Below are 22941 nucleotides of genomic sequence, written 5' to 3'. Positions count from 1 at the left end.
TTTCCTTTTTAAAGTGTGCCTAAACTAAGTGTTTAATTACCCAAAACGAAAATGGCATTGAATAAGACATATTGTGCCATTCAACTCCCCCCTTACGGCTGCCTTTCCAGCCCCCTTTGGCTGCCCCCCTCCCTTGGGTTTCCTTTCCACCTTTCCATATTCAAGTCAAATCCAAAATGCCAAAAAAAATATAAAATTAATATAAGCTCTCCAAGGCTTGAACCCATAACCATGCAATCACCAAATCTATATCGGGTGTTCGTAGCATGCTTCGTAGCTGCATTTGGAGGATTGATATTTGGCTACGACCTTGGCATATCTGGTATACATTTTCACATATATATATATATATATATATATATATATATAATTTGGAACATGTTTTTCTAACATCTTATCATTATAGTTTTGGTTACAAAAGAGATAAATATGTGTAGGTGGTGTGACTTCTATGGATCCGTTTCTGAAGAAATTCTTTCCTGAAGTGTATGCAAAGGAGAACAATATAAAGCCCTCTGATAACCAATACTGCAAATTCGATAGCCAAACATTAACGTTGTTTACATCATCTTTGTATTTGGCTGCACTTGTTGCCTCGGTGTTAGCATCCACTGTGACTCGACTCACCGGAAGGCGAGCTATCATGTTTTGTGGCGGTCTGCTCTTTCTTGCTGGTGCTCTATTGAATGGCTTCGCTCAACATGTTTGGATGCTCATTGTTGGTCGCATTCTACTTGGCTTCGGAATTGGATGCGCCAATCAGGTTATAAACATACATATTTGTTATATTCTCTTTGAAAAGAAAAACATTCCTTATATTTCGTATTATGGTACATAAAATGCTAACGCAATAAAGTTGTGTGGACAGTCTGTGCCAATCTATATGTCTGAGGTTGCTCCCTACAAGTACCGAGGAGCACTTAATATGATGTTCCAATTGGCAATCACTATTGGTATCTTTGTTGCCAATGTTCTTAACTACATTTTTGCCAAAATGGAGAATGGGGAAGGATGGCGGTATAGCTTGGGTTGTGCAATAGTTCCTGCTATCATGATCATGTTTGGTGCAATCATTCTTCCAGATTCACCGAGTTCCTTAATTGAACGTGGTCTTGATGAGAAGGCCAAGAAGGAACTTATCAAAATTCGAGGAACCACGGACATTGATCAAGAGTTTGAGGATCTTATGGCAGCGAGTGAATCCTCCAAAGCAGTGAAACACCCTTGGGTCTCTTTGTTGAAGAGACAATATAGACCTCAACTCGCGTTTGCCATAGCCATTCCCTTCTTCCAACAACTCACTGGCATGAACGTGATAATGTTTTATGCTCCTATTTTGTTTAAAACCATTGGTTTTGGAGCCACTGCTTCTCTCATGTCGGCCATGATCATCGGCGCTTGCAACGCAATTGCCACTCTAGTCTCCATATTCACTGTTGACAAGTTCGGGAGACGTACCCTTTTCTTAGAAGGAGGGGCACAAATGCTTATCTGTCAGGTAACATTTTCTTTTTCCGACATAATCTTTGTGAAAATCTTCAAACTCTTTTTATTGATATATTATAATTAATATTGTATTTTTATTTGGTTTGGTGTAGATTCTGATAGCTATGGCGATTGGACTCAAATTTGGAATTGATGGAAACCCAGGAGTGTTGCCAAAGTGGTATGCTATCATGGTTGTGTGCGGCATATGTATCTACGTTGCAGGATTTGCATGGTCTTGGGGTCCTTTAGGGTGGTTGGTTCCGAGTGAAATTTTTCCGCTTGAGGTGCGATCAGCTGCACAAAGTGTTAATGTTTCTGTTAACATGATCTTTACCTTTGTCATTGCACAAATTTTCACCACAATGCTCTGTCACATGAAATTTGGACTCTTCATGTTCTTTGCATGCTTTGTCTTTGCGATGACAATATTCATCTTCAAACTTCTACCTGAGACTAAAGGGGTTCCCATCGAAGAAATGCACATTGTATGGCAGAGTCATCCCTACTGGAAAAAGTTTGTTACTCCAAACGCTTCTCCAGAATCCGTGTGTTAGAGGATGAACAATTGGTTATGGTTTTTTGTATTAAGACCATTGGTAGTAGATTTTTTATTTTTGGTTTGATATTCTCAATTTCTTCCATGTAAGGGCTACCAATAATAGTACATTAATATTATTTTCTATGTTTAACATTTTATGAATAAGTTTTATATATTATGATTAGCACAACCATTATTATAATAATATTTTATTCTATAATATTTTCTTAATTATCAATAAAATTACAAATTATTTTCAAGTAATAAAAAATAAAAATTTAAATGAAATGATACAACCATTGTAGTGTTTGTGTTTCAGTGAGTGTGTGTTGCTGTTAGAGTCATATTAGTGGTGTTTGTAGTTAAAAAATTTTGTAGATTTTTAGCAAAACTTCAAACGGCCATAACTTTTGCTCTGGTTATCGAAACAGGACAAATTTTATATCAATTTGGGGTAGAATTTAATAACATTATTTTAGTCCAACATAAGATTTCAATTAGAAAATTTAAATTTTATCAAATTAAATAAAAAAATAACTTTTTGATTAGATTTTTATTTAATACTACTGTTTATCTTCTAGAATAATATAATTTAGTAATATTTTATTTACCTTTATTTTTATAACACAAGATTTCAATTAAAAAACTTTTAAATTTTATAAAATTAAATATAAAAAGATATTTTTCTTTAGTTTTCAATTTAAAATATTTTGAAAATATTTCAATATCTTTATTTTTTTTCTCATTTTTTTAATTTAATTCAATTAATATAATACTTTAATGTAATTTATTTATTTGGAAACTTCGTTTCATTAATCTTTTTCTTACCTTCTTCCTGTAGTAAAAGATTTCAACTAAAAAAATTTAAAATTTCATTAAATTAAATAAAAGGGCAACCTTTTATTTTTCTTAGTCAAAAATATTTATCTATTTATAAATATTTCTCAATTTTTTCAATACAAATATACTACAAGTTTTTTAATTAATTATATATTTTATTCTTTAGAAAACCATATTTTACTAATTTCTTATTAATTTTTTTTATATCACAATATTGGAATTAAAAAACTTTAAAATTTTATCAAATTAAATAAAAAAAAATTATTTGGTTTTGAATTTAAAATGTTTTGAAAATATTCATGCATTTTTTTAATTTATTTTGACATATTTTTAATATAATTTTATTATAAGATTTTTATTTAATTCTATTATCTTTATCTTTTAGAAAAGATTATTTGAATGATATTTTCCTTATCTTCTTCCTTGTAGTACAATATTTCAATTAGAAAACTTAAAATGTTATCAAATTAAATAAAAAATAATAATCTTTTCTATTTTTAATTTAAAATGCTTTTTAAATATGTATTTATGGTTGAATATTTCTCGATGTTTCGATATATTTATATTTTTTTATTTTTTAGACAATGATAATTTTACTAATATTTCATGATCTTATTTTTTTTATTATGTTAGATTTCAATTATGAAACTAAAAAAAATTATCAAAACAATTAAAAAAGATACTTTTTATTTATTTTGAATTTAAAATACTTTGAAAATGCTTATGTATTTTTTTATTTTTTTCTCATTTTTTAATATAATTCTATTATAAGATTTTTAAATTTTCTATTTTTTTAATATTTCTCCCTTAAGATTTTTAGAAAACTTGATGTTATTAATATTTTTTCTTATCTTCTTTCTATATCACAAGATTTCAATTAAAACAATTTAAAATTTTATCCAATAAAATAAAAAAGTAACTTTTTTATTTTATTTTTTAGTTTAAAATATTGATCTATTTTTAAATATTTCTCATTTTTTAAATATAATTATACTATAAGATTTTTAGTTAATTCTATTTCTTTTAATTTTAGAAAATGATACTTTAGTAATATTTTATTAACTTTTTTTTTTCTATGGCACAAGATTTCAATTGAAAATCATTTAAAACTTATCAAATTATGTTTTTAAGATAAAAGATTTTATTTTTCTTTCAAGATATAACAAGTTATTCTTTTAAAGATGTAAAAAGATAAAAGATATAACTAGAAGATAAAATTCAATCAATGCAATGCAATAACGTCACTCTATAAATTAAGGTAACATTGGAGCATTGATACATTGAAGTTTTTTTTTTCTCTTCTCAATTTTACTTGAGTTGAAGTTTTCAATTCTCGGTCATTCAAAATGCCGGGAGCTTTCATCTCAAGTGGCCCTTCAGAATCAAAGAACTATCCAGGAAAACTTACTGTTCGGGTGTTCGTAGCATGCTTCGTAGCTGCATTTGGAGGATTGATATTTGGCTACGACCTTGGCATATCTGGTATACATTTTCATATATATATATATATATATATATATATATTTTGGAACATGTTTTTCTTACATCTTATCATTATAGTTTTGGTTACAAAAGAGATAAATATGTGTAGGTGGTGTGACTTCTATGGATCCGTTTCTGAAGAAATTCTTTCCTGAAGTGTATGCAAAGGAGAACAATATAAAGCCCTCTGATAACCAATACTGCAAATTCGATAGCCAAACATTAACGTTGTTTACATCATCTTTGTATTTGGCTGCACTTGTTGCCTCGGTGTTAGCATCCACTGTGACTCGACTCACCGGAAGGCGAGCTATCATGTTTTGTGGCGGTCTGCTCTTTCTTGCTGGTGCTCTATTGAATGGCTTCGCTCAACATGTTTGGATGCTCATTGTTGGTCGCATTCTACTTGGCTTCGGAATTGGATGCGCCAATCAGGTTATAAACATACATATTTGTTATATTCTCTTTGAAAAGAAAAACATTCCTTATATTTCGTATTATGGTACATAAAATGCTAACGCAATAAAGTTGTGTGGACAGTCTGTGCCAATCTATATGTCTGAGGTTGCTCCCTACAAGTACCGAGGAGCACTTAATATGATGTTCCAATTGGCAATCACTATTGGTATCTTTGTTGCCAATGTTCTTAACTACATTTTTGCCAAAATGGAGAATGGGGAAGGATGGCGGTATAGCTTGGGTTGTGCAATAGTTCCTGCTATCATGATCATGTTTGGTGCAATCATTCTTCCAGATTCACCGAGTTCCTTAATTGAACGTGGTCTTGATGAGAAGGCCAAGAAGGAACTTATCAAAATTCGAGGAACCACGGACATTGATCAAGAGTTTGAGGATCTTATGGCAGCGAGTGAATCCTCCAAAGCAGTGAAACACCCTTGGGTCTCTTTGTTGAAGAGACAATATAGACCTCAACTCGCGTTTGCCATAGCCATTCCCTTCTTCCAACAACTCACTGGCATGAACGTGATAATGTTTTATGCTCCTATTTTGTTTAAAACCATTGGTTTTGGAGCCACTGCTTCTCTCATGTCGGCCATGATCATCGGCGCTTGCAACGCAATTGCCACTCTAGTCTCCATATTCACTGTTGACAAGTTCGGGAGACGTACCCTTTTCTTAGAAGGAGGGGCACAAATGCTTATCTGTCAGGTAACATTTTCTTTTTCCGACATAATCTTTGTGAAAATCTTCAAACTCTTTTTATTGATATATTATAATTAATATTGTATTTTTATTTGGTTTGGTGTAGATTCTGATAGCTATGGCGATTGGACTCAAATTTGGAATTGATGGAAACCCAGGAGTGTTGCCAAAGTGGTATGCTATCATGGTTGTGTGCGGCATATGTATCTACGTTGCAGGATTTGCATGGTCTTGGGGTCCTTTAGGGTGGTTGGTTCCGAGTGAAATTTTTTCGCTTGAGGTGCGATCAGCTGCACAAAGTGTTAATGTTTCTGTTAACATGATCTTTACCTTTGTCATTGCACAAATTTTCACCACAATGCTCTGTCACATGAAATTTGGACTCTTCATGTTCTTTGCATGCTTTGTCTTTGCGATGACAATATTCATCTTCAAACTTCTACCTGAGACTAAAGGGGTTCCCATCGAAGAAATGCACATTGTATGGCAGAGTCATCCCTACTGGAAAAAGTTTGTTACTCCAAACGCTTCTCCAGAATCCGTGTGTTAGAGGATGAACAATTGGTTATGGTTTTTTGTATTAAGACCATTGGTAGTAGATTTTTTATTTTTGGTTTGATATTCTCAATTTCTTCCATGTAAGGGCTACCAATAATAGTACATTAATATTATTTTCTATGTTTAACATTTTATGAATAAGTTTTATATATTATGATTAGCACAACCATTATTATAATAATATTTTATTCTATAATATTTTCTTAATTATCAATAAAATTACAAATTATTTTCAAGTAATAAAAAATAAAAATTTAAATGAAATGATACAACCATTGTAGTGTTTGTGTTTCAGTGAGTGTGTGTTGCTGTTAGAGTCATATTAGTGGTGTTTGTAGTTAAAAAATTTTGTAGATTTTTAGCAAAACTTCAAACGGCCATAACTTTTGCTCTGGTTATCGAAACAGGACAAATTTTATATCAATTTGGGGTAGAATTTAATAACATTATTTTAGTCCAACATAAGATTTCAATTAGAAAATTTAAATTTTATCAAATTAAATAAAAAAATAACTTTTTGATTAGATTTTTATTTAATACTACTGTTTATCTTCTAGAATAATATAATTTAGTAATATTTTATTTACCTTTATTTTTATAACACAAGATTTCAATTAAAAAACTTTTAAATTTTATAAAATTAAATATAAAAAGATATTTTTCTTTAGTTTTCAATTTAAAATATTTTGAAAATATTTCAATATCTTTATTTTTTTTCTCATTTTTTTAATTTAATTCAATTAATATAATACTTTAATGTAATTTATTTATTTGGAAACTTCGTTTCATTAATCTTTTTCTTACCTTCTTCCTGTAGTAAAAGATTTCAACTAAAAAAATTTAAAATTTCATTAAATTAAATAAAAGGGCAACCTTTTATTTTTCTTAGTCAAAAATATTTATCTATTTATAAATATTTCTCAATTTTTTCAATACAAATATACTACAAGTTTTTTAATTAATTATATATTTTATTCTTTAGAAAACCATATTTTACTAATTTCTTATTAATTTTTTTTATATCACAATATTGGAATTAAAAAACTTTAAAATTTTATCAAATTAAATAAAAAAAAATTATTTGGTTTTGAATTTAAAATGTTTTGAAAATATTCATGCATTTTTTTAATTTATTTTGACATATTTTTAATATAATTTTATTATAAGATTTTTATTTAATTCTATTATCTTTATCTTTTAGAAAAGATTATTTGAATGATATTTTCCTTATCTTCTTCCTTGTAGTACAATATTTCAATTAGAAAACTTAAAATGTTATCAAATTAAATAAAAAATAATAATCTTTTCTATTTTTAATTTAAAATGCTTTTTAAATATGTATTTATGGTTGAATATTTCTCGATGTTTCGATATATTTATATTTTTTTATTTTTTAGACAATGATAATTTTACTAATATTTCATGATCTTATTTTTTTTATTATGTTAGATTTCAATTATGAAACTAAAAAAAATTATCAAAACAATTAAAAAAGATACTTTTTATTTATTTTGAATTTAAAATACTTTGAAAATGCTTATGTATTTTTTTATTTTTTTCTCATTTTTTAATATAATTCTATTATAAGATTTTTAAATTTTCTATTTTTTTAATATTTCTCCCTTAAGATTTTTAGAAAACTTGATGTTATTAATATTTTTTCTTATCTTCTTTCTATATCACAAGATTTCAATTAAAACAATTTAAAATTTTATCCAATAAAATAAAAAAGTAACTTTTTTATTTTATTTTTTAGTTTAAAATATTGATCTATTTTTAAATATTTCTCATTTTTTAAATATAATTATACTATAAGATTTTTAGTTAATTCTATTTCTTTTAATTTTAGAAAATGATACTTTAGTAATATTTTATTAACTTTTTTTTTTCTATGGCACAAGATTTCAATTGAAAATCATTTAAAACTTATCAAATTATGTTTTTAAGATAAAAGATTTTATTTTTCTTTCAAGATATAACAAGTTATTCTTTTAAAGATGTAAAAAGATAAAAGATATAACTAGAAGATAAAATTCAATCAATGCAATGCAATAACGTCACTCTATAAATTAAGGTAACATTGGAGCATTGATACATTGAAGTTTTTTTTTTCTCTTCTCAATTTTACTTGAGTTGAAGTTTTCAATTCTCGGTCATTCAAAATGCCAGGAGCTTTCATCTCAAGTGGCCCTTCAGAATCAAAGAACTATCCAGGAAAACTTACTGTTCGGGTGTTCGTAGCATGCTTCGTAGCTGCATTTGGAGGATTGATATTTGGCTACGACCTTGGCATATCTGGTATACATTTTCATATATATATATATATATATATATATATATATATTTTGGAACATGTTTTTCTTACATCTTATCATTATAGTTTTGGTTACAAAAGAGATAAATATGTGTAGGTGGTGTGACTTCTATGGATCCGTTTCTGAAGAAATTCTTTCCTGAAGTGTATGCAAAGGAGAACAATATAAAGCCCTCTGATAACCAATACTGCAAATTCGATAGCCAAACATTAACGTTGTTTACATCATCTTTGTATTTGGCTGCACTTGTTGCCTCGGTGTTAGCATCCACTGTGACTCGACTCACCGGAAGGCGAGCTATCATGTTTTGTGGCGGTCTGCTCTTTCTTGCTGGTGCTCTATTGAATGGCTTCGCTCAACATGTTTGGATGCTCATTGTTGGTCGCATTCTACTTGGCTTCGGAATTGGATGCGCCAATCAGGTTATAAACATACATATTTGTTATATTCTCTTTGAAAAGAAAAACATTCCTTATATTTCGTATTATGGTACATAAAATGCTAACGCAATAAAGTTGTGTGGACAGTCTGTGCCAATCTATATGTCTGAGGTTGCTCCCTACAAGTACCGAGGAGCACTTAATATGATGTTCCAATTGGCAATCACTATTGGTATCTTTGTTGCCAATGTTCTTAACTACATTTTTGCCAAAATGGAGAATGGGGAAGGATGGCGGTATAGCTTGGGTTGTGCAATAGTTCCTGCTATCATGATCATGTTTGGTGCAATCATTCTTCCAGATTCACCGAGTTCCTTAATTGAACGTGGTCTTGATGAGAAGGCCAAGAAGGAACTTATCAAAATTCGAGGAACCACGGACATTGATCAAGAGTTTGAGGATCTTATGGCAGCGAGTGAATCCTCCAAAGCAGTGAAACACCCTTGGGTCTCTTTGTTGAAGAGACAATATAGACCTCAACTCGCGTTTGCCATAGCCATTCCCTTCTTCCAACAACTCACTGGCATGAACGTGATAATGTTTTATGCTCCTATTTTGTTTAAAACCATTGGTTTTGGAGCCACTGCTTCTCTCATGTCGGCCATGATCATCGGCGCTTGCAACGCAATTGCCACTCTAGTCTCCATATTCACTGTTGACAAGTTCGGGAGACGTACCCTTTTCTTAGAAGGAGGGGCACAAATGCTTATCTGTCAGGTAACATTTTCTTTTTCCGACATAATCTTTGTGAAAATCTTCAAACTCTTTTTATTGATATATTATAATTAATATTGTATTTTTATTTGGTTTGGTGTAGATTCTGATAGCTATGGCGATTGGACTCAAATTTGGAATTGATGGAAACCCAGGAGTGTTGCCAAAGTGGTATGCTATCATGGTTGTGTGCGGCATATGTATCTACGTTGCAGGATTTGCATGGTCTTGGGGTCCTTTAGGGTGGTTGGTTCCGAGTGAAATTTTTCCGCTTGAGGTGCGATCAGCTGCACAAAGTGTTAATGTTTCTGTTAACATGATCTTTACCTTTGTCATTGCACAAATTTTCACCACAATGCTCTGTCACATGAAATTTGGACTCTTCATGTTCTTTGCATGCTTTGTCTTTGCGATGACAATATTCATCTTCAAACTTCTACCTGAGACTAAAGGGGTTCCCATCGAAGAAATGCACATTGTATGGCAGAGTCATCCCTACTGGAAAAAGTTTGTTACTCCAAACGCTTCTCCAGAATCCGTGTGTTAGAGGATGAACAATTGGTTATGGTTTTTTGTATTAAGACCATTGGTAGTAGATTTTTTATTTTTTTATTTTTGGTTTGATATTCTCAATTTCTTCCATGTAAGGGCTACCAATAATAGTACATTAATATTATTTTCTATGTTTAACATTTTATGAATAAGTTTTATATATTATGATTAGCACAACCATTCTTATAATAATATTTTATTCTATAATATTTTCTTAATTATCAATAAAATTACAAATTATTTTCAAGTAATAAAAAATAAAAATTTAAATGAAATGATACAACCATTGTAGTGTTTGTGTTTCAGTGAGTGTGTGTTGCTGTTAGAGTCATATTAGTGGTGTTTGTAGTTAAAAAGTTTTGTAGATTTTTAGCAAAACTTCAAACGGCCATAACTTTTGCTCTGGTTATCGAAACAGGACAAATTTTATATCAATTTGGGGTAGAATTTAATAACATTATTTTAGTCCAACATAAGATTTCAATTAGAAAATTTAAATTTTATCAAATTAAATAAAAAAATAACTTTTTGATTAGATTTTTATTTAATACTACTGTTTATCTTCTAGAATAATATAATTTAGTAATATTTTATTTACCTTTATTTTTATAACACAAGATTTCAATTAAAAAACTTTTAAATTTTATAAAATTAAATATAAAAAGATATTTTTCTTTAGTTTTCAATTTAAAATATTTTGAAAATATTTCAATATCTTTATTTTTTTTCTCATTTTTTTAATTTAATTCAATTAATATAATACTTTAATGTAATTTATTTATTTGGAAACTTCGTTTCATTAATCTTTTTCTTACCTTCTTCCTGTAGTAAAAGATTTCAACTAAAAAAATTTAAAATTTCATTAAATTAAATAAAAGGGCAACCTTTTATTTTTCTTAGTCAAAAATATTTATCTATTTATAAATATTTCTCAATTTTTTCAATACAAATATACTACAAGTTTTTTAATTAATTATATATTTTATTCTTTAGAAAACCATATTTTACTAATTTCTTATTAATTTTTTTTATATCACAATATTGGAATTAAAAAACTTTAAAATTTTATCAAATTAAATAAAAAAAAATTATTTGGTTTTGAATTTAAAATGTTTTGAAAATATTCATGCATTTTTTTAATTTATTTTGACATATTTTTAATATAATTTTATTATAAGATTTTTATTTAATTCTATTATCTTTATCTTTTAGAAAAGATTATTTGAATGATATTTTCCTTATCTTCTTCCTTGTAGTACAATATTTCAATTAGAAAACTTAAAATGTTATCAAATTAAATAAAAAATAATAATCTTTTCTATTTTTAATTTAAAATGCTTTTTAAATATGTATTTATGGTTGAATATTTCTCGATGTTTCGATATATTTATATTTTTTTATTTTTTAGACAATGATAATTTTACTAATATTTCATGATCTTATTTTTTTTATTATGTTAGATTTCAATTATGAAACTAAAAAAAATTATCAAAACAATTAAAAAAGATACTTTTTATTTATTTTGAATTTAAAATACTTTGAAAATGCTTATGTATTTTTTTATTTTTTTCTCATTTTTTAATATAATTCTATTATAAGATTTTTAAATTTTCTATTTTTTTAATATTTCTCCCTTAAGATTTTTAGAAAACTTGATGTTATTAATATTTTTTCTTATCTTCTTTCTATATCACAAGATTTCAATTAAAACAATTTAAAATTTTATCCAATAAAATAAAAAAGTAACTTTTTTATTTTATTTTTTAGTTTAAAATATTGATCTATTTTTAAATATTTCTCATTTTTTAAATATAATTATACTATAAGATTTTTAGTTAATTCTATTTCTTTTAATTTTAGAAAATGATACTTTAGTAATATTTTATTAACTTTTTTTTTTCTATGGCACAAGATTTCAATTGAAAATCATTTAAAACTTATCAAATTATGTTTTTAAGATAAAAGATTTTATTTTTCTTTCAAGATATAACAAGTTATTCTTTTAAAGATGTAAAAAGATAAAAGATATAACTAGAAGATAAAATTCAATCAATGCAATGCAATAACGTCACTCTATAAATTAAGGTAACATTGGAGCATTGATACATTGAAGTTTTTTTTTTCTCTTCTCAATTTTACTTGAGTTGAAGTTTTCAATTCTCGGTCATTCAAAATGCCGGGAGCTTTCATCTCAAGTGGCCCTTCAGAATCAAAGAACTATCCAGGAAAACTTACTGTTCGGGTGTTCGTAGCATGCTTCGTAGCTGCATTTGGAGGATTGATATTTGGCTACGACCTTGGCATATCTGGTATACATTTTCATATATATATATATATATATATATATATATATATATATTTTGGAACATGTTTTTCTTACATCTTATCATTATAGTTTTGGTTACAAAAGAGATAAATATGTGTAGGTGGTGTGACTTCTATGGATCCGTTTCTGAAGAAATTCTTTCCTGAAGTGTATGCAAAGGAGAACAATATAAAGCCCTCTGATAACCAATACTGCAAATTCGATAGCCAAACATTAACGTTGTTTACATCATCTTTGTATTTGGCTGCACTTGTTGCCTCGGTGTTAGCATCCACTGTGACTCGACTCACCGGAAGGCGAGCTATCATGTTTTGTGGCGGTCTGCTCTTTCTTGCTGGTGCTCTATTGAATGGCTTCGCTCAACATGTTTGGATGCTCATTGTTGGTCGCATTCTACTTGGCTTCGGAATTGGATGCGCCAATCAGGTTATAAACATACATATTTGTTATATTCTCTTTGAAAAGAAAAACATTCCTTATATTTCGTATTATGGTACATAAAATGCTAACGCAATAAAGTTGTGTGGACAGTCTGTGCCAATCTATATGTCTGAGGTTGCTCCCTACAAGTACCGAGGAGCACTTAATATGATGTTCCAATTGGCAATCACTATTGGTATCTTTGTTGCCAATGTTCTTAACTACATTTTTGCCAAAATGGAGAATGGGGAAGGATGGCGGTATAGCTTGGGTTGTGCAATAGTTCCTGCTATCATGATCATGTTTGGTGCAATCATTCTTCCAGATTCACCGAGTTCCTTAATTGAACGTGGTCTTGATGAGAAGGCCAAGAAGGAACTTATCAAAATTCGAGGAACCACGGACATTGATCAAGAGTTTGAGGATCTTATGGCAGCGAGTGAATCCTCCAAAGCAGTGAAACACCCTTGGGTCTCTTTGTTGAAGAGACAATATAGACCTCAACTCGCGTTTGCCATAGCCATTCCCTTCTTCCAACAACTCACTGGCATGAACGTGATAATGTTTTATGCTCCTATTTTGTTTAAAACCATTGGTTTTGGAGCCACTGCTTCTCTCATGTCGGCCATGATCATCGGCGCTTGCAACGCAATTGCCACTCTAGTCTCCATATTCACTGTTGACAAGTTCGGGAGACGTACCCTTTTCTTAGAAGGAGGGGCACAAATGCTTATCTGTCAGGTAACATTTTCTTTTTCCGACATAATCTTTGTGAAAATCTTCAAACTCTTTTTATTGATATATTATAATTAATATTGTATTTTTATTTGGTTTGGTGTAGATTCTGATAGCTATGGCGATTGGACTCAAATTTGGAATTGATGGAAACCCAGGAGTGTTGCCAAAGTGGTATGCTATCATGGTTGTGTGCGGCATATGTATCTACGTTGCAGGATTTGCATGGTCTTGGGGTCCTTTAGGGTGGTTGGTTCCGAGTGAAATTTTTCCGCTTGAGGTGCGATCAGCTGCACAAAGTGTTAATGTTTCTGTTAACATGATCTTTACCTTTGTCATTGCACAAATTTTCACCACAATGCTCTGTCACATGAAATTTGGACTCTTCATGTTCTTTGCATGCTTTGTCTTTGCGATGACAATATTCATCTTCAAACTTCTACCTGAGACTAAAGGGGTTCCCATCGAAGAAATGCACATTGTATGGCAGAGTCATCCCTACTGGAAAAAGTTTGTTACTCCAAACGCTTCTCCAGAATCCGTGTGTTAGAGGATGAACAATTGGTTATGGTTTTTTGTATTAAGACCATTGGTAGTAGATTTTTTATTTTTGGTTTGATATTCTCAATTTCTTCCATGTAAGGGCTACCAATAATAGTACATTAATATTATTTTCTATGTTTAACATTTTATGAATAAGTTTTATATATTATGATTAGCACAACCATTATTTTAATAATATTTTATTCTATAATATTTTCTTAATTATCAATAAAATTACAAATTATTTTCAAGTAATAAAAAATAAAAATTTAAATGAAATGATACAACCATTGTAGTGTTTGTGTTTCAGTGAGTGTGTGTTGCTGTTAGAGTCATATTAGTGGTGTTTGTAGTTAAAAAATTTTGTAGATTTTTAGCAAAACTTCAAACGGCCATAACTTTTGCTCTGGTTATCGAAACAGGACAAATTTTATATCAATTTGGGGTAGAATTTAATAACATTATTTTAGTCCAACATAAGATTTCAATTAGAAAATTTAAATTTTATCAAATTAAATAAAAAAATAACTTTTTGATTAGATTTTTATTTAATACTACTGTTTATCTTCTAGAATAATATAATTTAGTAATATTTTATTTACCTTTATTTTTATAACACAAGATTTCAATTAAAAAACTTTTAAATTTTATAAAATTAAATATAAAAAGATATTTTTCTTTAGTTTTCAATTTAAAATATTTTGAAAATATTTCAATATCTTTATTTTTTTTCTCATTTTTTTAATTTAATTCAATTAATATAATACTTTAATGTAATTTATTTATTTGGAAACTTCGTTTCATTAATCTTTTTCTTACCTTCTTCCTGTAGTAAAAGATTTCAACTAAAAAAATTTAAAATTTCATTAAATTAAATAAAAGGGCAACCTTTTATTTTTCTTAGTCAAAAATATTTATCTATTTATAAATATTTCTCAATTTTTTCAATACAAATATACTACAAGTTTTTTAATTAATTATATATTTTATTCTTTAGAAAACCATATTTTACTAATTTCTTATTAATTTTTTTTATATCACAATATTGGAATTAAAAAACTTTAAAATTTTATCAAATTAAATAAAAAAAAATTATTTGGTTTTGAATTTAAAATGTTTTGAAAATATTCATGCATTTTTTTAATTTATTTTGACATATTTTTAATATAATTTTATTATAAGATTTTTATTTAATTCTATTATCTTTATCTTTTAGAAAAGATTATTTGAATGATATTTTCCTTATCTTCTTCCTTGTAGTACAATATTTCAATTAGAAAACTTAAAATGTTATCAAATTAAATAAAAAATAATAATCTTTTCTATTTTTAATTTAAAATGCTTTTTAAATATGTATTTATGGTTGAATATTTCTCGATGTTTCGATATATTTATATTTTTTTATTTTTTAGACAATGATAATTTTACTAATATTTCATGATCTTATTTTTTTTATTATGTTAGATTTCAATTATGAAACTAAAAAAAATTATCAAAACAATTAAAAAAGATACTTTTTATTTATTTTGAATTTAAAATACTTTGAAAATGCTTATGTATTTTTTTATTTTTTTCTCATTTTTTAATATAATTCTATTATAAGATTTTTAAATTTTCTATTTTTTTAATATTTCTCCCTTAAGATTTTTAGAAAACTTGATGTTATTAATATTTTTTCTTATCTTCTTTCTATATCACAAGATTTCAATTAAAACAATTTAAAATTTTATCCAATAAAATAAAAAAGTAACTTTTTTATTTTATTTTTTAGTTTAAAATATTGATCTATTTTTAAATATTTCTCATTTTTTAAATATAATTATACTATAAGATTTTTAGTTAATTCTATTTCTTTTAATTTTAGAAAATGATACTTTAGTAATATTTTATTAACTTTTTTTTTTCTATGGCACAAGATTTCAATTGAAAATCATTTAAAACTTATCAAATTATGTTTTTAAGATAAAAGATTTTATTTTTCTTTCAAGATATAACAAGTTATTCTTTTAAAGATGTAAAAAGATAAAAGATATAACTAGAAGATAAAATTCAATCAATGCAATGCAATAACGTCACTCTATAAATTAAGGTAACATTGGAGCATTGATACATTGAAGTTTTTTTTTTCTCTTCTCAATTTTACTTGAGTTGAAGTTTTCAATTCTCGGTCATTCAAAATGCCGGGAGCTTTCATCTCAAGTGGCCCTTCAGAATCAAAGAACTATCCAGGAAAACTTACTGTTCGGGTGTTCGTAGCATGCTTCGTAGCTGCATTTGGAGGATTGATATTTGGCTACGACCTTGGCATATCTGGTATACATTTTCATATATATATATATATATATATATATATATATATATATATATATATATTTTGGAACATGTTTTTCTTACATCTTATCATTATAGTTTTGGTTACAAAAGAGATAAATATGTGTAGGTGGTGTGACTTCTATGGATCCGTTTCTGAAGAAATTCTTTCCTGAAGTGTATGCAAAGGAGAACAATATAAAGCCCTCTCATAACCAATACTGCAAATTCGATAGCCAAACATTAATGTTGTTTACATCATCTTTGTATTTGGCTGCACTTGTTGCCTCGGTGTTAGCATCCACTGTGACTCGACTCACCGGAAGGCGAGCTATCATGTTTTGTGGCGGTCTGCTCTTTCTTGCTGGTGCTCTATTGAATGGCTTCGCTCAACATGTTTGGATGCTCATTGTTGGTCGCATTCTACTTGGCTTCGAAATTGGATGCGCCAATCAGGTTATAAACATACATATTTGTTATATTCTCTTTGAAAAGAAAAACATTCCTTATATTTCGTATTATGGTACATAAAATGCTAACGCAATAAAGTTGTGTGGACAGTCTGTGCCAATCTATATGTCTGAGGTTGCTCTCTACAAGTACCGAGGAGCACTTAATATGATGTTCCAATTGGCAATCACTATTGGTATCTTTGTTGCCAATGTTCTTAACTACATTTTTGCCAAAATGGAGAATGGGGAAGGATGGCGGTATAGCTTGGGTTGTGCAATAGTTTCTGCTATCATGATCATGTTTGGTGCAATCATTCTTCCAGATTCACCGAGTTCCTTAATTGAACGTGGTCTTGATGAGAAGGCCAAGAAGGAACTTATCAAAATTCGAGGAACCACGGACATTGATCAAGAGTTTGAGGATCTTATGGCAGCGAGTGAATCCTCCAAAGCAGTGAAACACCCTTGGGTCTCTTTGTTGAAGAGACAATATAGACCTCAACTCGCGTTTGCCATAGCCATTCCCTTCTTCCAACAACTCACTGGCATGAACGTGATAATGTTTTATGCTCCTATTTTGTTTAAAACCATTGGTTTTGGAGCCACTGCTTCTCTCATGTCGGCCATGATCATCGGCGCTTGCAACGCAATTGCCACTCTAGTCTCCATATTCACTGTTGACAAGTTCGGGAGACGTACCCTTTTCTTAGAAGGAGGGGCACAAATGCTTATCTGTCAGGTAACATTTTCTTTTTCCGACATAATCTTTGTGAAAATCTTCAAACTCTTTTTATTGATATATTATAATTAATATTGTATTTTTATTTGGTTTGGTGTAGATTCTGATAGCTATGGCGATTGGACTCAAATTTGGAATTGATGGAAACCCAGGAGTGTTGCCAAAGTGGTATGCTATCATGGTTGTGTGCGGCATATGTATCTACGTTGCAGGATTTGCATGGTCTTGGGGTCCTTTAGGGTGGTTGGTTCCGAGTGAAATTTTTCCGCTTGAGGTGCGATCAGCTGCACAAAGTGTTAATGTTTCTGTTAACATGATCTTTACCTTTGTCATTGCACAAATTTTCACCACAATGCTCTGTCACATGAAATTTGGACTCTTCATGTTCTTTGCATGCTTTGTCTTTGCGATGACAATATTCATCTTCAAACTTCTACCTGAGACTAAAGGGGTTCCCATCGAAGAAATGCACATTGTATGGCAGAGTCATCCCTACTGGAAAAAGTTTGTTACTCCAAACGCTTCTCCAGAATCCGTGTGTTAGAGGATGAACAATTGGTTATGGTTTTTTGTATTAAGACCATTGGTAGTAGATTTTTTATTTTTTTATTTTTGGTTTGATATTCTCAATTTCTTCCATGTAAGGGCTACCAATAATAGTACATTAATATTATTTTCTATGTTTAACATTTTATGAATAAGTTTTATATATTATGATTAGCACAACCATTATTATAATAATATTTTATTCTATAATATTTTCTTAATTATCAATAAAATTACAAATTATTTTCAAGTAATAAAAAATAAAAATTTAAATGAAATGATACAACCATTGTAGTGTTTGTGTTTCAGTGAGTGTGTGTTGCTGTTAGAGTCATATTAGTGGTGTTTGTAGTTAAAAAGTTTTGTAGATTTTTAGCAAAACTTCAAACGGCCATAACTTTTGCTCTGGTTATCGAAACAGGACAAATTTTATATCAATTTGGGGTAGAATTTAATAACATTATTTTAGTCCAACATAAGATTTCAATTAGAAAATTTAAATTTTATCAAATTAAATAAAAAAATAACTTTTTGATTAGATTTTTATTTAATACTACTGTTTATCTTCTAGAATAATATAATTTAGTAATATTTTATTTTCCTTTATTTTTATAACACAAGATTTCAATTAAAAAACTTTTAAATTTTATAAAATTAAATATAAAAAGATATTTTTCTTTAGTTTTCAATTTAAAATATTTTGAAAATATTTCAATATCTTTATTTTTTTTCTCATTTTTTTAATTTAATTCAATTAATATAATACTTTAATGTAATTTATTTATTTGGAAACTTCGTTTCATTAATCTTTTTCTTACCTTCTTCCTGTAGTAAAAGATTTCAACTAAAAAAATTTAAAATTTCATTAAATTAAATAAAAGGGCAACCTTTTATTTTTCTTAGTCAAAAATATTTATCTATTTATAAATATTTCTCAATTTTTTCAATACAAATATACTACAAGTTTTTTAATTAATTATATATTTTATTCTTTAGAAAACCATATTTTACTAATTTCTTATTAATTTTTTTTATATCACAATATTGGAATTAAAAAACTTTAAAATTTTATCAAATTAAATAAAAAAAAATTATTTGGTTTTGAATTTAAAATGTTTTGAAAATATTCATGCATTTTTTTAATTTATTTTGACATATTTTTAATATAATTTTATTATAAGATTTTTATTTAATTCTATTATCTTTATCTTTTAGAAAAGATTATTTGAATGATATTTTCCTTATCTTCTTCCTTGTAGTACAATATTTCAATTAGAAAACTTAAAATGTTATCAAATTAAATAAAAAATAATAATCTTTTCTATTTTTAATTTAAAATGCTTTTTAAATATGTATTTATGGTTGAATATTTCTCGATGTTTCGATATATTTATATTTTTTTATTTTTTAGACAATGATAATTTTACTAATATTTCATGATCTTATTTTTTTTATTATGTTAGATTTCAATTATGAAACTAAAAAAAATTATCAAAACAATTAAAAAAGATACTTTTTATTTATTTTGAATTTAAAATACTTTGAAAATGCTTATGTATTTTTTTATTTTTTTCTCATTTTTTAATATAATTCTATTATAAGATTTTTAAATTTTCTATTTTTTTAATATTTCTCCCTTAAGATTTTTAGAAAACTTGATGTTATTAATATTTTTTCTTATCTTCTTTCTATATCACAAGATTTCAATTAAAACAATTTAAAATTTTATCCAATAAAATAAAAAAGTAACTTTTTTATTTTATTTTTTAGTTTAAAATATTGATCTATTTTTAAATATTTCTCATTTTTTAAATATAATTATACTATAAGATTTTTAGTTAATTCTATTTCTTTTAATTTTAGAAAATGATACTTTAGTAATATTTTATTAACTTTTTTTTTTCTATGGCACAAGATTTCAATTGAAAATCATTTAAAACTTATCAAATTATGTTTTTAAGATAAAAGATTTTATTTTTCTTTCAAGATATAACAAGTTATTCTTTTAAAGATGTAAAAAGATAAAAGATATAACTAGAAGATAAAATTCAATCAATGCAATGCAATAACGTCACTCTATAAATTAAGGTAACATTGGAGCATTGATACATTGAAGTTTTTTATTTCTCTTCTCAATTTTACTTGAGTTGAAGTTTTCAATTCTCGGTCATTCAAAATGCCGGGAGCTTTCATCTCAAGTGGCCCTTCAGAATCAAAGAACTATCCAGGAAAACTTACTGTTCGGGTGTTCGTAGCATGCTTCGTAGCTGCATTTGGAGGATTGATATTTGGCTACGACCTTGGCATATCTGGTATACATTTTCATATATATATATATATATATATATATATTTTGGAACATGTTTTTCTTACATCTTATCATTATAGTTTTGGTTACAAAAGAGATAAATATGTGTAGGTGGTGTGACTTCTATGGATCCGTTTCTGAAGAAATTCTTTCCTGAAGTGTATGCAAAGGAGAACAATATAAAGCCCTCTGATAACCAATACTGCAAATTCGATAGCCAAACATTAACGTTGTTTACATCATCTTTGTATTTGGCTGCACTTGTTGCCTCGGTGTTAGCATCCACTGTGACTCGACTCACCGGAAGGCGAGCTATCATGTTTTGTGGCGGTCTGCTCTTTCTTGCTGGTGCTCTATTGAATGGCTTCGCTCAACATGTTTGGATGCTCATTGTTGGTCGCATTCTACTTGGCTTCGGAATTGGATGCGCCAATCAGGTTATAAACATACATATTTGTTATATTCTCTTTGAAAAGAAAAACATTCCTTATATTTCGTATTATGGTACATAAAATGCTCACGCAATAAAGTTGTGTGGACAGTCTGTGCCAATCTATATGTCTGAGGTTGCTCTCTACAAGTACCGAGGAGCACTTAATATGATGTTCCAATTGGCAATCACTATTGGTATCTTTGTTGCCAATGTTCTTAACTACATTTTTGCCAAAATGGAGAATGGGGAAGGATGGCGGTATAGCTTGGGTTGTGCAATAGTTCCTGCTATCATGATCATGTTTGGTGCAATCATTCTTCCAAATTCACCGAGTTCCTTAATTGAACGTGGTCTTGATGAGAAGGCCAAGAAGGAACTTATCAAAATTCGAGGAACCACGGACATTGATCAAGAGTTTGAGGATCTTATGGCAGCGAGTGAATCCTCCAAAGCAGTGAAACACCCTTGGGTCTCTTTGTTGAAGAGACAATATAGACCTCAACTCGCGTTTGCCATAGCCATTCCCTTCTTCCAACAACTCACTGGCATGAACGTGATAATGTTTTATGCTCCTATTTTGTTTAAAACCATTGGTTTTGGAGCCACTGCTTCTCTCATGTCGGCCATGATCATCGGCGCTTGCAACGCAATTGCCACTCTAGTCTCCATATTCACTGTTGACAAGTTCGGGAGACGTACCCTTTTCTTAGAAGGAGGGGCACAAATGCTTATCTGTCAGGTAACATTTTCTTTTTCCGACATAATCTTTGTGAAAATCTTCAAACTCTTTTTATTGATATATTATAATTAATATTGTATTTTTATTTGGTTTGGTGTAGATTCTGATAGCTGTGGCGATTGGACTCAAATTTGGAATTGATGGAAACCCAGGAGTGTTGCCAAAGTGGTATGCTATCATGGTTGTGTGCGGCATATGTATCTACGTTGCAGGATTTGCATGGTCTTGGGGTCCTTTAGGGTGGTTGGTTCCGAGTGAAATTTTTCCGCTTGAGGTGCGATCAGCTGCACAAAGTGTTAATGTTTCTATTAACATGATCTTTACCTTTGTCATTGCACAAATTTTCACCACAATGCTCTGTCACATGAAATTTGGACTCTTCATGTTCTTTGCATGCTTTGTCTTTGCGATGACAATATTCATCTTCAAACTTCTACCTGAGACTAAAGGGGTTCCCATCGAAGAAATGCACATTGTATGGCAGAGTCATCCCTACTGGAAAAAGTTTGTTACTCCAAACGCTTCTCCAGAATCCGTGTGTTAGAGGATGAACAATGCGGGTAGGCCTTTTCAGAATCTCCAAACGAAGTCTTTTTCCTACTTAACTGATTTGTTGTTCGGATTTTCCTATTTTCAGTCAAACTTTGTGTGTTTTGTTCGTGTATTTAGGATTTGCAGTTGGGCTTCCTATTATGCCATTTTTACCCCTAGAAGGCGTGACGCCTGGCGATAAGGATTGTCCGACTAGGCGATACTTGCAGGAACAATGGCATCATAGGCGTTTTGCACCTAGTGGCACCTGTCACGCGCTAGGCGGTCTGGAAGCGTATTTCGCTTGGCGGCTCAAGAGCAGTGCCATGCGATAATGTAGAGGAAACACTTGTGATTTGTGTGCTTTGGTGTACAAGGCTTTGGTGATACCTTAAAGGTCGGCTTGTAGGATGTTCCTTGAGTTGTGGCTCAGAACGGATCCCTTCTGTTGTGGCTCGGGATAGGGGTTAAACACGTGGCATTCCTTGAGGTGTGGCTCAAGATGATGGATGAACACGAGGAACTCTTGAGTGGTGGCTTGGGTTGGCGAGTGCTGTCGGTGCGAGTGTGCAAGTTGTAGCTCATACAGATGGGTCCAGATAGATTGCTCTCCTCAACATTAAGTTGACGAATTTGGTAGTCTTAGGATTTTATGAACTAAGTTCATATTGGGAACTCCACCTGGCGTTACAAAGTATGTCTGTAGCAGGTTTCCCGCACATGTTCTACAAGTTGTAGCTTATAGGTGTAGCAACAAGACATCTTGAG

At 29.2% G+C, this 22941-nt stretch overlaps 6 protein-coding genes and 1 pseudogene across 6 annotated transcripts; all 7 read left to right on the top strand.

The window, feature by feature from the left end:
- The first annotated feature begins 231 nt into the window (after positions 1-231).
- LOC114172929 (sugar transport protein 1-like) lies at positions 232-2042 on the top strand. Its single transcript, XM_085666678.1, has 4 exons — positions 232-322; positions 438-763; positions 869-1498; positions 1599-2042. Exons 1-4 carry the CDS (start codon positions 232-234, stop codon positions 2040-2042), a joined length of 1491 nt encoding a protein of 496 aa, XP_085522804.1.
- Positions 2043-4212: 2170 nt separating this feature from the next.
- Positions 4213-6062, top strand: LOC114172922 (sugar transport protein 1-like). The gene is made up of 4 exons (XM_028057093.2): positions 4213-4348; positions 4458-4783; positions 4889-5518; positions 5619-6062. Exons 1-4 carry the CDS (start codon positions 4213-4215, stop codon positions 6060-6062), a joined length of 1536 nt encoding a protein of 511 aa, XP_027912894.2.
- Positions 6063-8232: 2170 nt separating this feature from the next.
- Positions 8233-8882, top strand: LOC146883652 (sugar transport protein 1 pseudogene; annotated as a pseudogene).
- A 3-nt stretch (positions 8883-8885) lies between these two features.
- On the top strand, positions 8886-10174 carry LOC146883651 (sugar transport protein 1-like). The gene is made up of 2 exons (XM_085667186.1): positions 8886-9542; positions 9643-10174. Exons 1-2 carry the CDS (start codon positions 8928-8930, stop codon positions 10084-10086), a joined length of 1059 nt encoding a protein of 352 aa, XP_085523312.1. The 5' UTR covers positions 8886-8927; the 3' UTR covers positions 10087-10174.
- Positions 10175-12264: 2090 nt separating this feature from the next.
- LOC114171924 (sugar transport protein 1-like) lies at positions 12265-14122 on the top strand. The gene is made up of 4 exons (XM_028056698.1): positions 12265-12400; positions 12518-12843; positions 12949-13578; positions 13679-14122. Exons 1-4 carry the CDS (start codon positions 12265-12267, stop codon positions 14120-14122), a joined length of 1536 nt encoding a protein of 511 aa, XP_027912499.1.
- A 2170-nt stretch (positions 14123-16292) lies between these two features.
- LOC114163507 (sugar transport protein 1-like) lies at positions 16293-18461 on the top strand. The gene is made up of 4 exons (XM_028047813.2): positions 16293-16428; positions 16556-16881; positions 16987-17616; positions 17717-18461. The coding sequence occupies exons 1-4, from the start codon at positions 16293-16295 to the stop codon at positions 18158-18160; spliced, it is 1536 nt and encodes a 511-aa protein (XP_027903614.2). The 3' UTR covers positions 18161-18461.
- Positions 18462-20338: 1877 nt separating this feature from the next.
- LOC114163506 (sugar transport protein 1-like) lies at positions 20339-22186 on the top strand. The gene is made up of 4 exons (XM_028057095.2): positions 20339-20474; positions 20582-20907; positions 21013-21642; positions 21743-22186. Exons 1-4 carry the CDS (start codon positions 20339-20341, stop codon positions 22184-22186), a joined length of 1536 nt encoding a protein of 511 aa, XP_027912896.2.
- Positions 22187-22941: the final 755 nt, after the last annotated feature.

The sequence above is a fragment of the Vigna unguiculata genome, chromosome 9 (assembly GCF_037176805.1).
Source record: "Vigna unguiculata cultivar grain cowpea cultivar isolate G323 ecotype 2 chromosome 9, ASM3717680v1, whole genome shotgun sequence".
Classification (NCBI taxonomy): Eukaryota; Viridiplantae; Streptophyta; class Magnoliopsida; order Fabales; family Fabaceae; genus Vigna; species Vigna unguiculata.
Note: the sequence above shows the minus strand (reverse complement) of the source record. Positions and strands in the feature narration are given on the sequence as shown.